This window comes from Pyrus communis, chromosome 2 (genome assembly GCF_041283825.1).
Source record: "Pyrus communis isolate YQ-2024b chromosome 2, ASM4128382v1, whole genome shotgun sequence".
Taxonomy (NCBI): Eukaryota; Viridiplantae; Streptophyta; class Magnoliopsida; order Rosales; family Rosaceae; genus Pyrus; species Pyrus communis.
This window is the reverse complement of record NC_142566.1, coordinates 28,907,230-28,927,141: the sequence shown is the minus strand read 5'-3', so window position 1 is coordinate 28,927,141 and position 19,912 is coordinate 28,907,230. Positions and strand designations below refer to the sequence as shown.

The window sequence follows — 19,912 nt, the reverse complement described above, 5'->3', positions numbered from 1 at the left end:
AACAAGAATCTTTACTTTATCCACCAGCCATGAAAACCCTAATTTTTTTTTCCTTCGCATTTCTCATTATCTTTACGCTTAAACAGATAGCAACAAAGTTCTATTTAAGTGTCACTCTTCCTAATCAACCACCTTTGAAAAATCAGTTACTAATATTATTAGGTTATTAGAAAACCTAATATTTGAGAGAAGATGAGAAGAGAATTACTAATATGGTCCTTTTGTATTCTCTGTCTAGTTGTTCCTTCTGCATGTGAAACCACTTCCAACCCTAAAACCGGAGATTACACACCTCGGAAGAAGCAGCATGATCACCTTAAGCTTGAGGGTGAGCTCACAAATTCTCTCGCCAGATTGAGAAATATAACCGATCCCTACGTTCTTTTTCGCTAATCTTATCAATGTTATGAGCTCTGCAGATGCATATGATATGATGAACAAATCAAGCAGAAAAGGCCATCAAAGAATGCATGAATTTCAGCCTTTCAGGCCCTCCCAGAGACCAAAGCCAGCCTACGGTGGTGCCTCCGACCTTAGGCGCACCCATCCCAGCAAGGGTGCAGCAAGGTCTGCACTAGCTAAACCCCCCACTTCCTCTCCGCAGTGTTCAGGCATGTTGCTGTTGGATTGATCATCTTTGCTTTGTATTGATCGCTTGAGGTAATTTTGCAAACGTTATTTCGGACACGATCAATGTGGAAGTTTTGCGATGAAACTTTCGCTGTTAAACGCCTGCGTTTAAACCTGTTCCTCAAACCTGCTTCTTATGTAATCGTTAGGTAGAATATCTATGTAGTTGTCTGCTAACTGATCTGTATATGAGCATTGAGCATGGCGACGTTTAAACGAAAGCAGAAACATGATTTGCATATGCAAATGAAAGTATGATACTAAATACAAAGAGAAAAGCATTAATACATGGTTTATATATGAACTCCATACAATCGGACTTATTGGCAAGGTTTTCGATAAGTAGAAGTGAAATAGATACAGAACCTTTTGTAAAGAGCTCCACACACCAGCAGATACAATATACTTTTCCCACAATTGATCAGAGCAACACAACACGGTCATACATATTTTATTTCCGAGCTTAGCAGGCTGGATTCTGAAAACATCTGTCTGAAATCGCTCCTCATACAACCTCCAATGGCCATAACTGTTGATAGTTAAGTTGTTTTCAGATTTCCTTAGTTGTCTTTGTATTGTCTTATATGACAAGTTTAGGTTCTGGATCCATTTACTTTTGTAGGTCTCGTATGTCCTTGTAATAGCCATGTGTCATCATCATATTGATGACCTACTATGTACGGTTAAGATTGGATTTAGTGCTTAAAGGAATGAAAAGGGAAAGGTTGGTTTTATGCTCTGAAAGAAACAGACCAGCCGCATTCCATTAATAAAGCTTTCCTTTTCCAGATAGCTTCAAGTTTTCCTTCCTCTTCTTCATACTTCAAAACTAAACCCAGAAATTAAACACTCAATCCATAAACTTCATCAAGAACTTTGAGATTTTAATCTCCTTCAAATTCTTCAGATTGGATGTTGTGTTCTCAATATCCCGGCTAGTCAAGTTCATACACCCAAATAAATCCAAGTACTCGAGATTTGGACATCCTGCAGATATCAAAGTAAACCCTTTAGCTGATACCTTTGAGAACCGAAGTTCAAGGTGCTCCAAATTTGGCATAGATTTGCCAATTGCAGCAGCTTCTGAATTTCCATCCCGAGGGCAAGTTTTTAAGTAGTCATCTGGAACAACTCCAGTGTCTTCGAATGGATCTAACCAGTGCAGCATATTCCGCTTCAAGATTTTCAGATTTGGGCAGTTCCTCCCAATCAACACCAGAGACTCATGAGATACTTCATGGCAATAGCTGATATCAAGTTCCCGGATCATGGGGCAGCGAACTGCCATATCAGCCATGGACGAATCAGTCACATTGGGGCAGCTCTTTATCGAAAGAACCTCGAGGTTCGGGCACCTAAAACATTACATTACAATCACTACAATGTCTCACTTCCTCATTCAAACGGAAGGAAAAATGATGCTTCAAAATGCTATATTTGGCAAAAAAACACTTCTAATTGTAGATCCGAAAACATTATTAACCAGTTTAAGGTAGTATTAGTGCCATCACAATCTAAACCTCAAAGATCAAATTTTGACGAACCAAAAACTCAAATCTAAACCTTTAACTCAGCATACAAAAATCAAGATCAAAACTTTATGACGAAAACATCGAATCAACGATAACCCACCTTTTGTCATTCAAAATTAAGCATAACCCGATTCTCCTAATTCAAAACAGATAAACAAATCGTATTCTGTTATACCTCTGAGCGACGTGCGAGAGAGACTGGTTGGAGCAGTGCCTGGTGCGAATCTGTTTCAACGAGCCGGCGCTCCAATCGACGACAGATCGGAGCATGGAATCGACCCGCTGCTCGAACTCCGGAGTCCACCACCACGCGGATTTGAACGGCGGGTCGAGTTGGAAATGCGACCCCGTGTCGAACACCGGCTCGAGGTCGAAGGCGGAGTTGAGGCGGGGATCCTTGCACACCTGCAGCCACGGCTTGCAGACCAGCATTGGCCCACTTCATCGGTGCTCCAGGGTGAGCCGACCCAGGATGTTGATCAGGCACTCCTGGGTCAACTCGGCCCAGTCCGAGCCGGACTCTGTCACAGTTTCTTCGGTGTCGGTTGTGTCCATTTTCACTGGTTGCGCGAAACGAGAGAATTCGGTTTCTTTCTGTTGAGGCTTCTCATGGGAAAGTTAGAAAATGTAGGTAGACGGTCATTTTACGTGCAAGGTTGTTCCAAAACTTGCCACGTGTCGGTTCTTTGTGTCACTATCATCTGCCTATCCAATGGGCTCCTTATCTAAACCGAAATAGTTGTCAGTACACGATGATGTTATGCATCATGATGATTCATCATGTAAGACCATCTCCAAAGATGTCAAATTTTGAAATGTTAAAGTTTTGTTCTTTAACCGATATGGTAAATTAAATTATTATTTTGGGTAAATTTCAATTTACTATTCTCAAGTTTCATGGTTTTCAACATTTGTTACATGAAGTTTTTTCGTCTCAGAGTCATACCTAAAGTGTTAATTTTGGGATAGTCTCATACATATGTTAGTCTGGCTGTTAAGTCTCATTAATTGATGATGTGACGCCTATGTGGACAATGACTGGGCATTATATGAGAGATTCGAACTTAAACATCTTCCAACATTAAAAAGAAATTTATATCACTATACTAAGAGCTAGTTACGTTAGAAACACAACTTGATCGATCACAGCCACCATCGAATCACAAATCCCCCGGCCCAATTGGTGTTTACATATGATTGACAAGAATCTTTATCCACCAGCCATGAAAACCCTAATTTTTTTTTCCTTCACATTTCTCTTTATCTTTACGCTTGATTAGTGCTAATTACACTTAAACAGATAACAACAAAGGTCTATTTAAGTGTGTCACTCTTCCTAATCAACCACCTTCGAAAAATTAGTTACTATATTATTAGGTTATTAGAAAACCTAACATTTGAGAGAAGATGAGAAGAGAATTACTAAGATGGTCCTTTTTAATTCTCTGTCTAGTTGTTCATTCTGCATGTGAAAGCACTTCCAACCCTAAAACCGGAGATTACACACCTCTGAAGAAGCAGCATGATCACCTTAAGCTTAAGGGTGAGCTCACAAATTCTCTCGACAGATCGAGAAATATAACCGATCCCTACGTTCTTTTTCACTAATTTTATCAATTTTATGAGCTCTGCAGATGTATACGATACGATGAACAAATCAAGCAGAAAAGGCCAGCAAAGAATGCATGAATTTCAGCCTTTAAGGCTCTCCCAGAGAGCAAAGCCAGCCAACGGTGGTGCCTCCAACCTTTGCCGCACCCGTCCCAGCAAGGGTGCGGCAAGCTCTGTACAAGCTAAACCCCCCACTTTCTTCCTCTCCGCAGTGTTCAGGCATGTTGCTGTTGGATTGATCATCTTTGCTCTGTATTGATCGCTTGAGGTAATTTTGCAAACGTTATTTCGGACGCGATCATCGTGGAAGTTTTGCGATGAAACTTTTGCTGTTAAATGCCTGCGTTTAAACCCGTTCCTCAAACCTGCTTCTTATGTAATCGTTAGGTAGAATATCTATTTAGTTGTCTGCTAACTGATCTGTATATGAGCATTGAGCATGGCGATGTTTAAACGAAAGCAGAAACATGATTTGTATATGCAATGAAAGTATGATGCTAAATACAAAGAGTAAAGCATTAATACATGGTTTATACATGAACTCCATACAATCTGACTTAATGGCGTTACCGAACAAGGTTTTCGATAAGTAGAAGTGAAATAGGTACAGAACCTTTTGTAAAGAGCTCCACACACCAGCATATACAATATACTTTTCCCACAATTGATCAGAGCAACACGACACGGTCATACATATTTTATTTCCGAGCTTAACAGACTAGATTCTGAAAACATCTGTCTGAAATCGCTCGTCATACAACCTCCAATGGCCATACCTCTCCGAATGGAAGACTGACCGTGGAATGTAGAAGTTTGGCTTTTTAATCTCCTTCAAATTCTTCAGATTGGATGTTGTGTTCTCAATATCCCGGCTAGTCAAGTTCACACACCCAAATAAATCCAAGTACTCAAGATTTGGACATCCTACAGATATCAAAGTAAACCCTTTAGCCGATACCTTTGAGAACCGAAGTTCAAGGTGCGCCAAATTTGGCATAGATTTGCCAATTGCAGCAGCTTCTGAATTTCCATCCTGAGGGCAACTTTTTAAGTACTCATCTGGAACAACTCCAGCGTATTCGGATGTATCTAACCAGTTCATCATATTCCGCTTCAAGATTTTCAGATTCGGGCAGTTCCTCCCAATCAACACCAGAGACTCATGAGATACTTCATGGCAATAGCTGATATCAAGTTCCCTGATCATGGGGCAGCGAACTGCTATATCAGCCATGGACGAATCAGTCACATTCGGGCAGCTCTTGATCGAAAGAACCTCGAGGTTCGGGCACCTAAAACATTACATTGCAATCACTACAATGTCTTACTTCCTCATTCAAACGGAAGGAAAAATGATGCTTCAAAATGCTATATATGGCAAAAAACACTTCCAATTGTAGATCCGAAAACATTATTAACCAGTTTAAGGTAGTATTAGTGCCATCACAATCTAAACCTCAAAGATCAAATTTTGACGAACCAAAAACTCAAATCTAAACCCTTAGTTCAGCATACAAAAATCAAGATCAAAACTTTATGCCAAAAACATCGAATCAACGATAACCCATTTTTTGTCATTCAAAATTAAGCATAACAAATCGTATTCTGTTATACCTCTGAGCGACGTGCGAGAGAGACTGGTTGGAGCAGTGCCTGGTGCGAATCTGTTTCAACGAGCCGGCGCTCCAATGGACGACAGATCGGAGCATGGAATCGATCCGCCGCTCGAACTCCGGAGTCCACCACCGTGCGGATTCGAACGGCCGCTCGAGGTCGAACAGCGGCTCGAGGTCGAAGGCTGAGTTGAGGCAGGGATCCTTGCACACCTGCAGCCACGGCTTGCAGACCAGCATCGGCCCACTCCATCGGTGCTCCAGGGTGAGCCGACCCAGGATGTTGATCAGGCACTCCTGGGTCAACTCGGCCCAGTCCGAGCCGAACTCTGTCACAGTTTCTCCGGTGTCGGTTGTGTCCATTTTCAGTGGTTGCGCGAAAGGAGAGAGTTCGGTTTCTTTCGGTTGAGGCTTCGTATGGGAAAGTTATGATATGTGGGCAGATCGGTCATTTTACGTGCAAGGTTGTTCCAAAACTTGCCACGTGTCCGTTCTTGTCTGCCTATCCAATAGCGGCTTATCTGAACCGTTAATAGTTGTCGGTACATGATGATGTTATGCATCATGATGATTCATCATGTAAGTAGACAAATTTTAACTCAAGTTTGAGCAAGATGCACGAAATCTCTTTACGTGATATTTTTTTTGAGCAAAACAATATATTTTACATTAAGAGGAGAGAAAGGTGGAAAAATTCGGTTAAGTTACACAATAAACAACTTAATTTGGTATTGAATTCGTCATCTTCAAGATTTGAACTTAAGATTTTTCACTTACAAATAAAGAGGTATACTACAAGACCGTAGTACTGAGTAATTTAAGTACTATAAATGCACAAAAATATACCACCAAAATACCTAATAAGGTTATTATTCGAGCCGAAAATAACCAAAATTACTAGAGAAGGAATGAAAGGCTTGCTAAGATGAAGTCTATGTTGCAATGCAATATTTCTCGAGAACTTTAACGAAAAGTTATCGGAACTGTTTATTTTAACGAAAAATCATATTTTTATACTAAAAAATCAATTTTAGTACTATTCATTTTACCATTTACCTTGTTATTTTCTTTAAAACTTAAAGTTTTCAAACCCTTTTCATTAGTTTTTCCATTTTCCTTTCCAGCTCCCCGCCTCCCACCAAGAGGACGAACAGTTGATGCAGTTTCATCTCATGCCTCCTTAAACTAAAAGAAGGCCTTGTTGGTTCTAGCTGAGGAGAGAAACTTCACTACGGCTCACCTCCGGGAACAAATCAAAGGGGAGGTGGGCGGTGGCTGTGGGACAAAATACTCGCTTTGTGTGAGTGTGGAGGCAAACGCCCAAGTAATCATATGCTCGTACTGAAGTTTTCTCCTAGCTTGGGAAAACAAGGAGGGAAATGTTCATTGGGTTGTATCGAAAATACAATCACATACTCGAAGTACTGAGTGACTTAAGTACTATAAATGCACAAAAATATACCACCAAAATACCTAATAAGGTTATTATTCGAGCCGAAAATAACCAAAATTACTAGAGAAGGAATGAAAGGCTTGCTAAGATGAAGTCTATGTTGCAATGCAATATTCCTTGGGAGCTTTAACGAAAAATTATCGGTACTGTTCATTTTAACGAAAAATCATATTTTTACACTAAAAAATCAATTTTGATACTATTCACTTTACTCTTTACCTTGTTATTTTCTTTAAAACTTAAAGTTTTCAAATCCTTTTCATTAGTTTTTCCACATTCCTTTCCAGCTCCCCGCCTCCCACCAAGAGGAGGAACAGTTGATACAGTTTCATCTCATGCCTCCTTAAACTAAAAGAAGGCCTTGTTGGCTCTAGCTGAGGAGAGAAACTTCACTACGGATCACCTCCGGGAACAAATCAAAGGGGAGGTGGGTGGTGGCTGTGGGACAAAATACTCGCTTTGTGTGAGTGTGGAGGCAAACGCCCAAGTAATCATATGCTCGTACTGAAGTTTTTCTCCTAGCTTGGGAAAACAAGGAGGGAAATGTTCATTGGGTTGTATCGAAAATACAATCACATACTCGAAGTATCAAACCCTTCTCGAAATTCAAATATGCTCCGGTGTAGTGTATACAACGAAATTTCTATCTGGTAGATCTTGATTAATAAATCCTCGATCAAGGAAGTATAGCGTACTCCGGAGCATATTAGAAAATTCCGTTTCTACCACAATTTACAACATGATGAGTTCTCCCACGGCAATTCTACATCACTGCAAAACTCTACTCAGTTATTTCCATTTACATCACTGCATCAAGCAAGCAATTGAGTATAAAATTGGGTACACGCGAACATGCAAAGTCCCTTAATTTCCCGATGCCGAACAAAAACAAACAATCAGTCTAACACATGCAGTATACAATTCAGATCTCGACCATGGAGAAATCATTCAATTTAATTAAAACATAAAATATCAACATAACAAGCAAACAAAAGATCCAAGATCCCATTTTGTTCTGAACCCAACAAAATTTTTTAAAAAAAAATGAAGAACCACGTTAATCCGAGGAGGAGGCGTAGAGGGGGCGGCGGTACTCGTCGAAGTAGTCGTCGCGATTGATGAAGACGATGGCGTAGAGGGCGTAGATGATTCCCGGAATGTACCCCAGCAGCGTCAGCAGCAAGCATATGCAGAACTCCACCTGCACAAGTAATTGCCAATCCAATTCCAAAATTCAATTTTTCACCATTAATAAGATCAAATCTGCCACCAGAAGAAGACGACGGAGGAGAAAGAGAGGGGTCTTACGGTGCAGCAGCCGTGCCGAAGACAAACGCCCAGCGGAGGGAGCAAAATTGCGATCAGAATCTCGCAAAAGATCTCGCAGCGACTCGGCATTTTTGTTTTTCAGATATTTTCTAGAGAGAGAGAGAGTGCTTTTGTCTTAATGAAGAAGCAAACAAAGATAAGATGGTTGATGAATCGTGACGGTGACGTCCAGTGTATTGGGCTTTTTTTTCGGGCCAGAGCCAGCCATATATAAATAGATAAAGCCCAACTTCACAGTTTTGAGCTTGTCCATGTAATGGGCCGAAATACAGAGCCAACCCAATCAATGAACAGTAACAGAAGTAGAGGAGCACAAACTCCCGCTGGTGCTCAGCCCCACGAAACCGACACCTCTCCACCTGCTTTTCGCATGTCCTTCTCCTCCCCTCCTCCTCCGTGGGCCCCGCCATCCCCGTCCAGCATTTCGTCACTATTTCGCCATTCTCTCAGGTACCCGAGAATCCAGTGAGAGAGTATATTTTGCTGTTTTAACTGCAAGTACTTTCCCAATTCAAACTTCAAAGCGCAACGTTCTATTGATTCCATGGAGTTCAAATTCCGATCGGTGGACGAGAGGCCGCCGCCGCCGTCGCCTTCTTCCGCCGTCAGCTACTTCTCCTCCGAGCAAGCCGCATTCCGAGGTCTATCTCTACCTTCTTACTCTTCTCGCAATTTTCTCTTTTCTCGCGTTTGGCTGCCGAGAAAACCAAAAGAAAGTAAATTTAGTTCGAATTTCAGTTCTTTTCTTCCTAGAAATTCAATTCAGTTAATTTTCTCGCTCTATAATCTTCTCTATACAGGCCAAACAGCTGCTCTTATTACTTCGACTCTGGCGACGATTTCAACACAACCGAATTTTGCGCCACGACGAACCCCGCCGCCGTCGATTTTCTGGAATCCGGCTATGAGATTGAACCTGGACCCGGCCCAGAACCCGAGGTCCGTCTATGACGAGATGATCGAGCGCCAGCTGGAGAAGGAGATGATCAGGGAGGAGATTATCGCGTCCGAGATTGCGCGACGGCGGGCTCTGGAAGTGGAGGTGAGGAGAGAGCTCATGCTCGAGCGGGAAATCGCCATGCGAAGACCCACTGGCGAAGGGCTCGGTTTTGATGAGGACCGGTTCGGCGCGATGCGGTTCGACCACAGAGTCCGCCACCCCTTCGATGATGACCGGTTCGGATTCTTGGCTTCTCATGCGCCCGCCACATTCGATAGTTTCACGTGGCGGCAGCAACCGGAACCTCTGACCAATGGCTTCAAGTCGCATCCGGCTCCTCCTCCTGCTTTAGACCTCAATAACAAGGACAAGTTGATCATACTGGTCAGTCGCATTCTACATTCTAAAATTTGATTGCTTTTTAACTTAATTATGCTCTGTTTATGGTTTACTGCACTTGTGGTGGGAATGCTCTGTTTTGTGCTAGAGTGGGAGATTTTTCGGGCTTTAGGATGATTTTCTGGTGACAAAGGCATCGCTTGGTGTCACGGATTGAATTGGATAACTCATTGGATTCTATGTACGAGGAAGTAAGAAATTGATGTCAACCTTCAAAACATTACATCCATTTCTTTCATTAGCATACATTTAGTCTAGCGAGTTATTGAATACAATCATAGACACCAAACGAGGCCTAAGAGTCATGGTTAGACCGTGAGAACCAAGGTAAAAGATGAGGTTGGTGGTCAATTGCAAACCAAGAGACACCCTTTTTTTTGGATTGTCTAGAATTCCGACTCCTTCAACCTGAGAAATCTTGGCTTCTGGGGCCATGTTTTACAATTACATTGCGGAGTCTGTTACTAGTAGCGTCTGCATTGCCTAGGTGGCTGTGCCCATAACCAATGTTACATTGCTAATATTGACTTAAAAGGTTTATATCAATTCGCTCCCTATGCATGTGGTGGTCCTTTTGCTTGTGGATCAGCACTTTAAAAGTCAGTCCCAACGGGGCATCATTGTCATTCATTATGTGGATAATTTTTCCTCGATCAGTGAATAAGATGGTTTACTATGACATTTTGTTATAGTGACATCAGTTTGATCAACGTATGGAATTATCTAACATTAATGGCTGTGGTGATCATTGGAAGTTGATTTTTCATTTGTGGGTTCACTTGGAGAAGGCTACCCATGCATATGTGGCGGTCCCTTGTGTTAGGTAAATTGTCCTTATACATAATTGTATCTAGATGCCACACTCACCTAAGTACTTAGGACAGACAGATTCCTCTGCAATTATTTCAGCATCTTGAATATTTATTTTGAATCAAGGTTATAATGGTAAGACAAGCATCGATATTAAAATCATTTATTGGCTGAGTTGTGCAACAACATTCAAAATTGAAGGTTGACATCTTGCAGATTTCTTAGACAACCCATTCTTGTCACTGGTTGTTTCTACTTAAGATTACCGAAAAGTTGTCTATTGTAGTTCATTTGGGTTGAAAACTACTGTTTGTTAGTGTACTCCGTATAAGTATCTTTGTTGCAGGCGAAACCTGACCCAAATCTCTCCGGAGTCAAGCGGAAAACACCACCAACAGTGAGTGCAAGTGAGCTACCCCCATTTGGGTTGAAAAAGAAACCCAAGGAGGAATGGAGCTGCGCCCTGTGCCATGTTAGTGCAACAAGTGAGAAAGGCTTGATTCATCACATTAACGGTAAGAAGCACCAAGCCAAGGAAGCAAGACTGAGAGCTCAGAAACCGAGCTCCAGCAATGCACAATCATCAAAGAAAGCTGCAAACTTTTCTGAGCCTAAGAAGATCAACGGTAACAGAAGCACAGAATTGAGGGCCAAACAAGTTAGAAAATCGCTTGACCATAATGAAACCAGTGACGTTTCCAACCAGAAAATGCAGGAGCAAGGCACTTCAAAAAAGGAAAAAGAGGAGCCGCCAATGCTGAAGGACCAGTGTGGAGAGGTTCTCAAGAACAAGGACGAGGTTAAAATGGTGGGAGGAGTGGAGAGAAAAGAAGATGTAAAGAAACAGAAGACATTTAAGTTTTGGTGTGAAAGTTGTAAAATTGGTGCCTATAATCCAAAGGTGTGGTCGTCTCATATAAGTGGGAAGAAGCACATTGCTAGGAGTCAGGAACTTACACAATATAATGTTCCGATTGCAAGTTTCATGGCATCATCGGAGGCTAGCAAGGACGCAGAAGATACTGATACGGCCAAAGAAGCTCAGGAGAAGATTCCAACAACCACTGCCATTGCATCATCAGAGGCTAGTATCGAAGCAGTAGATTCTGATGCGGCCAAAGAAGCGCACCAGAAGATTCCAACACCCACTGCCATACCATCAGTAGAGGCTAGTAAGGATGCAGAAGATGTTGACGCGGCCAAAGAAGCACAGGAGAAGTTCAATGGCGTCATGATCGAGCTAATGAGAATTCATAACACTGCTGTGGCAAAAGAAGAAAAGAACAGTGCGGAAATTGTTGTTGCAGACACAGATAAATGAGCTGCATACCCAATGATGAATAAGTTGCAGCAGAGACAGGGCGCGATTTATCTGTTGATGTCCTGCTTTTTATTTCAAGTTTCGGGTTGTTTATTTTCTGTACACCATTTTTCTCTTTTGCACGTTTTTTTTTTTTTTATTCTCTCGCTTTTGAATTGAATAAATCATTAGAAGTGTACCGAAAAAGTAGAACAGGGTTCGGAAATTACTTTTAAATTTTAGGTGCGTAAACACGAAGACAATCGTCTTCACCGCGTACAACCCAAAGGAGGGAAAAGAAGACACGAGAGTTGGACCTACTTACTATAAGTGGAACATTTTTTTAGGCAGAGTATATCACAAGGAGAAATATAATCCAACAAACAAAACAAGACAGAAAATCGAAATCCAGGGGAATCACGATCTGTTTGTTTTTACTCTATATATGCAGATCTGGGCGTAGCCTCGTTGGCCAAAAAAGTACTCTCTCTCACGTAAATTTAAATCTCAATGCTCGTCGTTTAGATTAGAATGTCGCTCAAATAAATAAACACACTTGCAGCCTCAAAATCCGACTTCACTTGACTCAACGGAGGATCATACCGGTTAATCATTTCTAATATTGCACAAACACAAAATTTTGGTTATAAGAGTAAACACTCGTAACCGCATGAGCTATAATTCCCTTGCCACTAATTAAGCGTTACGCTATTAGTTAAAGATGTTGATACAGTGGCGCACCAGGCGTGAGTAAGTCTTAAAGTAGGTGAAAAAGGGGTTTGTAAAGCATCCATTGACAACGCACTCCACAAGTCCCATTAGCACTTGACAAAAGCTAACTTAAAAGTTAAACACGCATGTCCATAGCATTGCTTGAAGGTGAAGCATTAGGAAAAGCATTAACATTTCACCATCACCTTCCCAAACACCTAACTCTCGTGATGGTCCCAAAGTTTTCCCCTCTTCTTTACAAATTTATCGTAGCCGGCCGCTTACGATTTAGAACCAGACGAAAGCAACGGAACAAAATTTGCGTTACCTGTACTTTCGCACCAAACATCGATCATCGATGATTTCAACTAAGCAATAAAATCGAATTCTGTCTGCATCCTAAGCAAACTTTCGCAACATTCATGAACAAAAACGAAATCTGAATAATCCTAAACCATTGATTCCATCATTTCAACTGTATACACTCGATATGTAAGACTATAACAACTTTACAAAGAAGAAAATCAAAGAAGCACAGTAACTAAACCGTAATTTCCAACCCCAACAAGATATACGATCTTGATCAGTAAATTCTTTAAGAAAGAAAGTAAAATCACACCCGTAAAGCCACCTGATCTTGCCAAGTAATCTTCCTCTTCCCGGATCGGTTTGACCCACTCCCGATAGTCCTGCAAGCCAGCAGCTTCATGTCATTGTGCTGCTCGTCATTTCCCCCTCTGTGTAAAGTTTTGTTAGGCTCCTCCATCCTCATTGGCTCATAATTCGCTTGAAATTCCTCCTCCTCCCTCTGTTGCAAAATGAAACAAAGGAACATCAAACCTCACAGAACAGAAGTAGCACCGAGACTCAAAAGCACATTACTTGGAACATTTACTATTTGATTACCGAAATCTGGTTCAAGTCAAAAACAGGAGTGCTCTTCCGCTTCGCCGTGTCCTTCCCGCTCTGAACCCTTTCCTTCTGATTTAAGTCAAAGTTTGGAGTGGGGGTTCGCAAAGTAGCTTCCTTTCCGCCAAGAGCCCTTGCATTAAGGTTTAAGTCAAATTTTGGAGGAGGTTTCCGCACGATGTCTTCCATTCCATGTTTAACTTTTTCCTTTTTGTTCAAGTCTAATGAAGGAAGGGGGTATCGCGATGCGGATTCCTTCTTACTGGAACTCTTTCCCTTCAGATAGGTCACGCGTTGGGTATCTGGATTGTGTGTTTTCACAACATCTTGCTTTGGTCGAGGGTTTGTCGACTGATTCCCCATTAAGTATTTGTATCTTCTCCTCAAAAACCTGCAAAGTCGAAAGATAAACAATTACCAAGTTGTCATCTTTCCTCTTTCAGTGTACATATACGCTATCTCACAAGTGCACATGGTATGGACCAGATGTCATACCTTACTTCGGCTACGAGCGTAGACTTTTTCTGTTTCATCATCTGCAATTTCTTCTTCATAGCATCTGCATCCTGCAATAAAAATGATTCCTCAATTGGTTTAGTCAAGCTCTATTATGAATCAGCATAAAAATTAGTATTTAAACACATTTACAAGCTTCCAATTCCTTTTTTTCTGGCAGTCACAACTCAAAAGAAGCAACAAATTTCCAAACAAAAATTAACATAAATATACCTACAAATTTCAAATTCCTGCTTTTCCTAATTTTTCTATGGCAATCTCTAAAACACAAGGAGAACACAAACCTACTGGGAAAAAATTTTAAAAAAAAATCCTGAAAATTAGCTGAGCAATCTCTCTCTCTCTCTCTCTAAATCCCATCGAAATTGAGACCCAAAATTCAATCTTTTTGTTCTTCTTTCATGCTCAAATCAATCCGGCATACATACAAAACAACCCTAAAAAGTCCAAAGCTAGAAAACCCAAGAGAAACGAACACCGTACACCAGATCTAATGAAACCCCCAAAAGAAAGTTGAAATCTTTTAAATACCCAGAAAAGATTTATACCTTCTGCAGCTCCTCATAGTCTTGCATGAGACTCTGGTGCTTGAACCTGGTCCTCTGGTCCTCCACAGGATCAGAAACAACCCCTTTCATCTTCTTCATCAGATCACGGGGAGAAAGTAAAACAACACAAAACCCAAAAACCAAAAATTACAGGGAGGAGAGAGAGAAAGACGGGCAGGAGGAGATGGGTATGAAAAAGGAAGAAAGAGTTGGGGAGGAAATAATAAAAGTGGGTAGGGAGAGAAAAAGAAACAACAAGGACAAGGAAGAAAATAAAAGGAGAGAGAAAGAGAGGGGTGGGAAGGGAGGAGAAGTTTCTTGCTTTCCTGTTTTCTCTGTGAAAACTCTGACCAAGACAACAAAAACCCCAAAAGAGCCCACATAACTCGGTGAAAAATAATGTTGTTTTGAAAGACAGTGATGAAGATGGGGAGATTTTTTGGTGGGTTGCAGAAGGGCATTTCTGGCAACATGCTTGTTGATGAGAGAGAGGCTAGAGAGAGAAAGAGAGAGTTGTGTGAGGTGAGGTGGGTTTGGTTGGAGGACATTAGAAGACATCTATCTCCTCTTTCTTTTCCTTCTTTCCCCTTCTTTCCTATTTTGTTTTTCTTCTACATAAATTTTGGTCCAGCTGGGCCATTGAAGAGAGAGAATTTCTAGAGAGAGAAAGACAGAGGGGAAGAGGTGGGTGTGGTGTGGTGTGGACTCTTCTTTGTTTTTGATGGGGGAAGGGGCGTGCGTGTAACTTCAATGTTCCTTCTTTGAAGGTGCGTTTTTCTCTGTGATGGATGAGAGAGAGAGAAGAAAAGACTGAATCTTTAGAAAGAGAAAGAGAGAAAGATTGGTGCTTTTAGAGAGAGAAAGAGGTGGGCATTGAAGATTGGGGCTTGATGATGATGAAAATTTTTAAAAAGGGCAGAAAGAAGGGATAAATGAGAGATAGAAGTTGCTGCTGTTTTCTGATGGGCTGTTTGCAGTTGTTGGTATTGGGGCAGTAGTGGCACCTTATTTTTAGGCTTTGGAAGATAGGGGTCAATTGCTGCCCTATTTACCAAAACACCCCTCTGGTTTTTCTTTGATTCCAAGAATGCTTTGCTTCTCTCTCTACCTACCTCTCTCTCTCCTCCTTTTTCCTGTTTTCACCCCAACAGAAACTTGCAGACAAAAGAAGAACAAGTCCCTGATTTGGCTTGATGCCAGCAACTAAATTTCCAAAAAATCAACTCATCAATGGCTTTATACTATTGGAGGGGATTATCCAATGGCACACAACTCTCACGTAGAAGGGTAAATTGGTAATTTTAAGGTCATTCATAAATGGAAAAGATGCCATCCACACCAGCCTGCCTACTTGCCCTAGCCAGTAGCCACTACAATTTGATGATGGAATGCTTCATAGCTCCAGTGATGGAACCAAAGAAATTGAAAGAAGGATCCAATACCAGTCTAACTCCCTATTTACCATTTTGTCCCTTAAAAAAGTTGATGCGCATTTCATGGAAGGTGGGACTATTTGGTAAATTTCAAATCCCATCTAATGTATTTGAAGAAAAATACTTCATGCAACGTAGATGGTATTGTGTCGTTGTTCTAAGTCCAAAGGTATAATGTATTTAGGTTATTGTCACGATAAAATCCTCGATTTAGGTAAGTTTTTTTCTTGAATGAGACAAGGCATTTATGCAAGTTTTATTCTCAAAATTAGAATGTATTAATTTGAGTTCTATGATACTGTTTTAGTGATGCGAGTTTGATTTCAATTTATACGAATTAAACTCAAAGTTTCCCGAGTTATTCCAAAATCTCTAACAAATTTTTCTTTACTACTATTAATTAATTAATTAATTGCAACACAGAGGAGCGCAAAGCAGGTGGTAACCACTGGGGTGCACGTAAATATTGTGGTAGAGTACTGCTGGTTTCCTTTCTTTTTCATGTGCTGGCAGCCTGGCATCTGCCATGGCATTACACATTGACTCTCTCTCTCTCTCTCTCTCTCTATCAATAGTATAATCTGAGGGTGTTTTGAGTAATTTGCAGCTGGGTATTTTAATGGCAACGACTGAAATGTGTAAGAATCCATGAAAACGTGAAAACAGGGCAGAACTAGAATTAAGAATGGTAGTTTAACTTTAGGATTGGCAAAAGGTCAAGTCAATTGTCTCAGTGTTTGTGTTTGCTTCTTCTAGTTAGTGTTTAATTAGTATATTCTTTATGGCAAACAAGCCATATGAATATGAAATCGCTTCCTTATCATGTATAAAATTGATAACAATATCCGATCACATCATATGTAGGACATACAAAGATGTTCGGAGAAATTTGACGAAAACGTTCAAGAAAGGTTTACCATTACTTGGCCAGTGGCTAATGACTTTTAAATAGGGTTTTGGATTTGAACAAGTCAGTCAAGCCATCGGCCCCCTCAGAGTCTCCACCCACTGAGAATTGACATCTCCATTCTGTTCAATACACGCTCTTTTGCACGATGAATTCAATTTATAATTATGACTCTGATGACTCATTGTTTTACAATTTTGTGTGCAGTTTGAAACACCAGTAAACCATCGGACCAAGTATCCTTTCTCTCCCTCTCCCTCGGGATTTTTTTAGTATGCACTAGTGTATGTATTTATGGTTGTTGAATCCTTTGACTTTTGGATTCTTGGCTTTACATTTAACGCTCTATTCATCCGTAACATGTCAAACAAATAAAGGTGATGATGCATCGTCAAGGGTTAGTCTTTAGTCTTTCCCTTTTTATGTACAAATTTAGTAATTGGATAGGATCAAGTTAGCCAACTTTTGAGTTGAAAGAACACAGTGCTCCCAACTTTTCTCAACCCCTGGCATGCATACATGGAGGGTTGAGCATTTGGAAATAAACGAGGTGCGAATATGTGCGCAAAGCCTTATGGATTGCCGCATTTCGTTGATACAATCGACAAGCTCAGATAAATTTTGTAATGTAGAAGCAGAATTTGATGGTTACTATGAAGGAAACCAGCTACCTGCGTGAACGGAGATCACTGAGGCTGCAACTTACTGGCCTTGTTCAGTCAGATGATACGAAAACCATCTTTCGAATGTGCTTGTTATCTGTGACAGATCAAAATTCAAAACCTATTGAAACTTTGGCAGTATGTCATTTGTTCGGTTTTGTTCTAGTGATCCACCGAAAGTGTTATATATATAGCTGGTCGATGAAGATTATACTATATGTTATTATGTTTAATCTATCTTAATGCAGAAAAATGCAAACAACTCGAAACCATGCAAATGCATTCTTCAAGTAATGTAACTAGAAACTGATGTACATTTGTTGCTGTTCAAAAAATACAATTACTTGCTAATTTTAATGAATGAGTACTAATCTAGCTGTGCCCTAACGATCTGTTTGTGTTGGAATTTGGCGAATATATGTGTATTCGAATTTCCGAGTAGCATGTCAGTTAGGTTTTGGCAATGATCTGTGATGTGTGTGTGTGTGTGTGTTTTTTTTAGGTTTTAGAGGGATGACACTCTGGTTCATGAAGCAGGGTAGAAAAAAAATTTAAAACACTAAACTTTAAGCAATTAATATATCTCACGTAACGGATATCTCGCTATACAAACAGCGGAGCGGGATACCAACTATGAAGCAGCTCATCTTTGGTTTCCTTTAATTGTGCTAGCTCATGTTCCAATGTATAATATGTAAGGATATACATACTAGCAAACCTTATGGATTTAGAGAGGTGGAGCTATACACACACACATATATATATATATATATATATATATATATATATGAAGCTTTTAAGGGAAGGAATCCCCTTTAATCTCAGCCATAAAATTTCATTAAAATCAAATCTAATGGTCAAGATGGTGTTCTCATTTTTTTTTGAAAAATAGGAATCTCTTCCCTTAAAAAGCCTATATATATGTGTATATATGCTGCAGTTTTTGAGCAGGAAGTGTAGGGAAATTTTGACTTTAGGAGCTTAGTTACGTAATTAAGATTATGAAGGACACCTAACCAAACTTCCAAACTCCTTTCTCTGATAAGGTGGATGTAGATCACTCAGTATTACGGTCTGGTTGTAATCATCTTCACTTAGAAGTGAAAAGTCTTATATTCGAATCTCGTAGATGACATATTCGACACTAAATTAGGCTGTTTATTATTTAATTTTGCCGAACTTCCCATTTTCTTTATATAAAAATATCAATGTATTAAAAAAAACAATAAGGTGGATGTAGTAATGTTATACTTGGTGCAAGTTTGGTTAGAAATGTAAATAAATAAATAATTCGATTTGAAATTAAATGATTTAGGACTGTGAAATTAAGAATATTAAATCTTATATCTCTAGTGGGCATGCTTTCTAGTGGATCCGAAAAACGGGAACCTCCATATATGGGTCGATATGCAACACTGTGCATATTTGGGTCCAAATGTACGTGGGCTACAGATGTAGTGAATTTGCCATCATGCCATTCACATGTAAGGAAATTTCACGTGAGAGGCGACCTGATCAGGTATTTTATTCAATAATTTATGTAGTGTTATTTATTTTTCATCTAAATTATGTAATTGAAACATTAAAAATACAGATTCACTAATACTCGATAACGTGTAGATGTATTTATTAATTAATATTAGATAGTTAGGCATGACTCAAGATTATCTCAGTGTTCGTACTCTACTCATATTTTAAGGAATGAGATCTGTGTTCAGAGCCTACGATCAAAGAGATTGAATTTTTCTGTTTAGAGCCTACGAACAAAGAGGTCCAAACCATTTAAGAAAAAGAGAAGAGAATCGGATCGTTCAAGTTTTTGGATATGTAAAGTACGCCAATAGGAGAGGCTAATAAGGATTATAAGTTTGAAATTGAGTGTTCAAATATCTCAATCTAAGAGCTCCGGACACAAGAATAAAAAATAGATTTCAATCATGTTTCAAGGCAACAGAGCACCAAATGACAAGTGTGTATGCAGTTCCCACGCTATGTTGATACGTAGGAGGATCGCACATTTAATGGACGCTGTGCTAAACCCATGTAGTGCTCTCACTTGACTCATTTTCAACCACAATATGGCTATACCATGCACCATAAAAAATAAAAAGAAGAACTAATAAAAGAGTTTAAAATTTTTGAAGTTTTAACGATAAAGATGAAATAAAGGGTAAAGTGAATAATATTATAATTGACTTTTTAGTGTAAAAATGTGGTTTTTCTTTAAAGTGAACAATACTAAGAGTTTTTCGTTAAAGTTCCTAATATAAAATTGTACTGATTTGTTTTCGATAGTCTAGCTTATTAATTAGTTTGATTTTTAAACTACTTTTATCTTTCATTTTTCTAAACTACTAAGTAGCTCATATATTTGAAATTTTGAACCCAACAGGATCCGGATCCTTTTGACGAGGATTTTGGGGATTCGTTCATTGTACATTATACGGTTAATTTTTATTAAGTACTGTTTGTATTTAATTTTAAGTAAAAATATTTAAATAATTTCTGGCCATACGATGTACGATGAACGAACTTGATTAATGGATCACCAGAATCATCACAATGAGGATCTAACGAGGATCTGAATTCTATTTGGACCATCTCTTTGT

General features: G+C 39.8%; 5 protein-coding genes across 5 annotated transcripts; 1 reads left to right on the top strand and 4 right to left on the bottom strand.

The window, feature by feature from the left end:
* Positions 1-1,355: 1,355 nt before the first annotated feature.
* Positions 1,356-2,787, bottom strand: LOC137748218 (F-box protein SKIP1-like). The gene is made up of 2 exons (XM_088690133.1): positions 2,338-2,787; positions 1,356-1,985 (listed from the first exon to the last, which is right to left on the bottom strand). Exons 1-2 carry the CDS (start codon positions 2,592-2,594, stop codon positions 1,481-1,483), a joined length of 762 nt encoding a protein of 253 aa, XP_088546259.1. The 5' UTR covers positions 2,595-2,787; the 3' UTR covers positions 1,356-1,480.
* A 1,484-nt stretch (positions 2,788-4,271) lies between these two features.
* LOC137748219 (F-box protein SKIP1) lies at positions 4,272-5,809 on the bottom strand. The gene is made up of 2 exons (XM_068488332.2): positions 5,388-5,809; positions 4,272-5,065 (listed from the first exon to the last, which is right to left on the bottom strand). Exons 1-2 carry the CDS (start codon positions 5,747-5,749, stop codon positions 4,492-4,494), a joined length of 936 nt encoding a protein of 311 aa, XP_068344433.2. The 5' UTR covers positions 5,750-5,809; the 3' UTR covers positions 4,272-4,491.
* A 1,966-nt stretch (positions 5,810-7,775) lies between these two features.
* LOC137747404 (PMP3 family protein At4g30660) lies at positions 7,776-8,307 on the bottom strand. Its single transcript, XM_068487509.2, has 2 exons — positions 8,148-8,307; positions 7,776-8,040 (listed from the first exon to the last, which is right to left on the bottom strand). The coding sequence occupies exons 1-2, from the start codon at positions 8,235-8,237 to the stop codon at positions 7,897-7,899; spliced, it is 234 nt and encodes a 77-aa protein (XP_068343610.1). The 5' UTR covers positions 8,238-8,307; the 3' UTR covers positions 7,776-7,896.
* Positions 8,308-8,492: 185 nt separating this feature from the next.
* LOC137747403 (uncharacterized) lies at positions 8,493-11,824 on the top strand. Its single transcript, XM_068487508.2, has 3 exons — positions 8,493-8,809; positions 8,969-9,492; positions 10,664-11,824. Exons 1-3 carry the CDS (start codon positions 8,713-8,715, stop codon positions 11,636-11,638), a joined length of 1,596 nt encoding a protein of 531 aa, XP_068343609.2. The 5' UTR covers positions 8,493-8,712; the 3' UTR covers positions 11,639-11,824.
* A 942-nt stretch (positions 11,825-12,766) lies between these two features.
* Positions 12,767-15,447, bottom strand: LOC137747402 (uncharacterized). Its single transcript, XM_068487506.2, has 4 exons — positions 14,302-15,447; positions 13,733-13,803; positions 13,235-13,628; positions 12,767-13,136 (listed from the first exon to the last, which is right to left on the bottom strand). Exons 1-4 carry the CDS (start codon positions 14,398-14,400, stop codon positions 12,942-12,944), a joined length of 759 nt encoding a protein of 252 aa, XP_068343607.2. The 5' UTR covers positions 14,401-15,447; the 3' UTR covers positions 12,767-12,941.
* Positions 15,448-19,912: the final 4,465 nt, after the last annotated feature.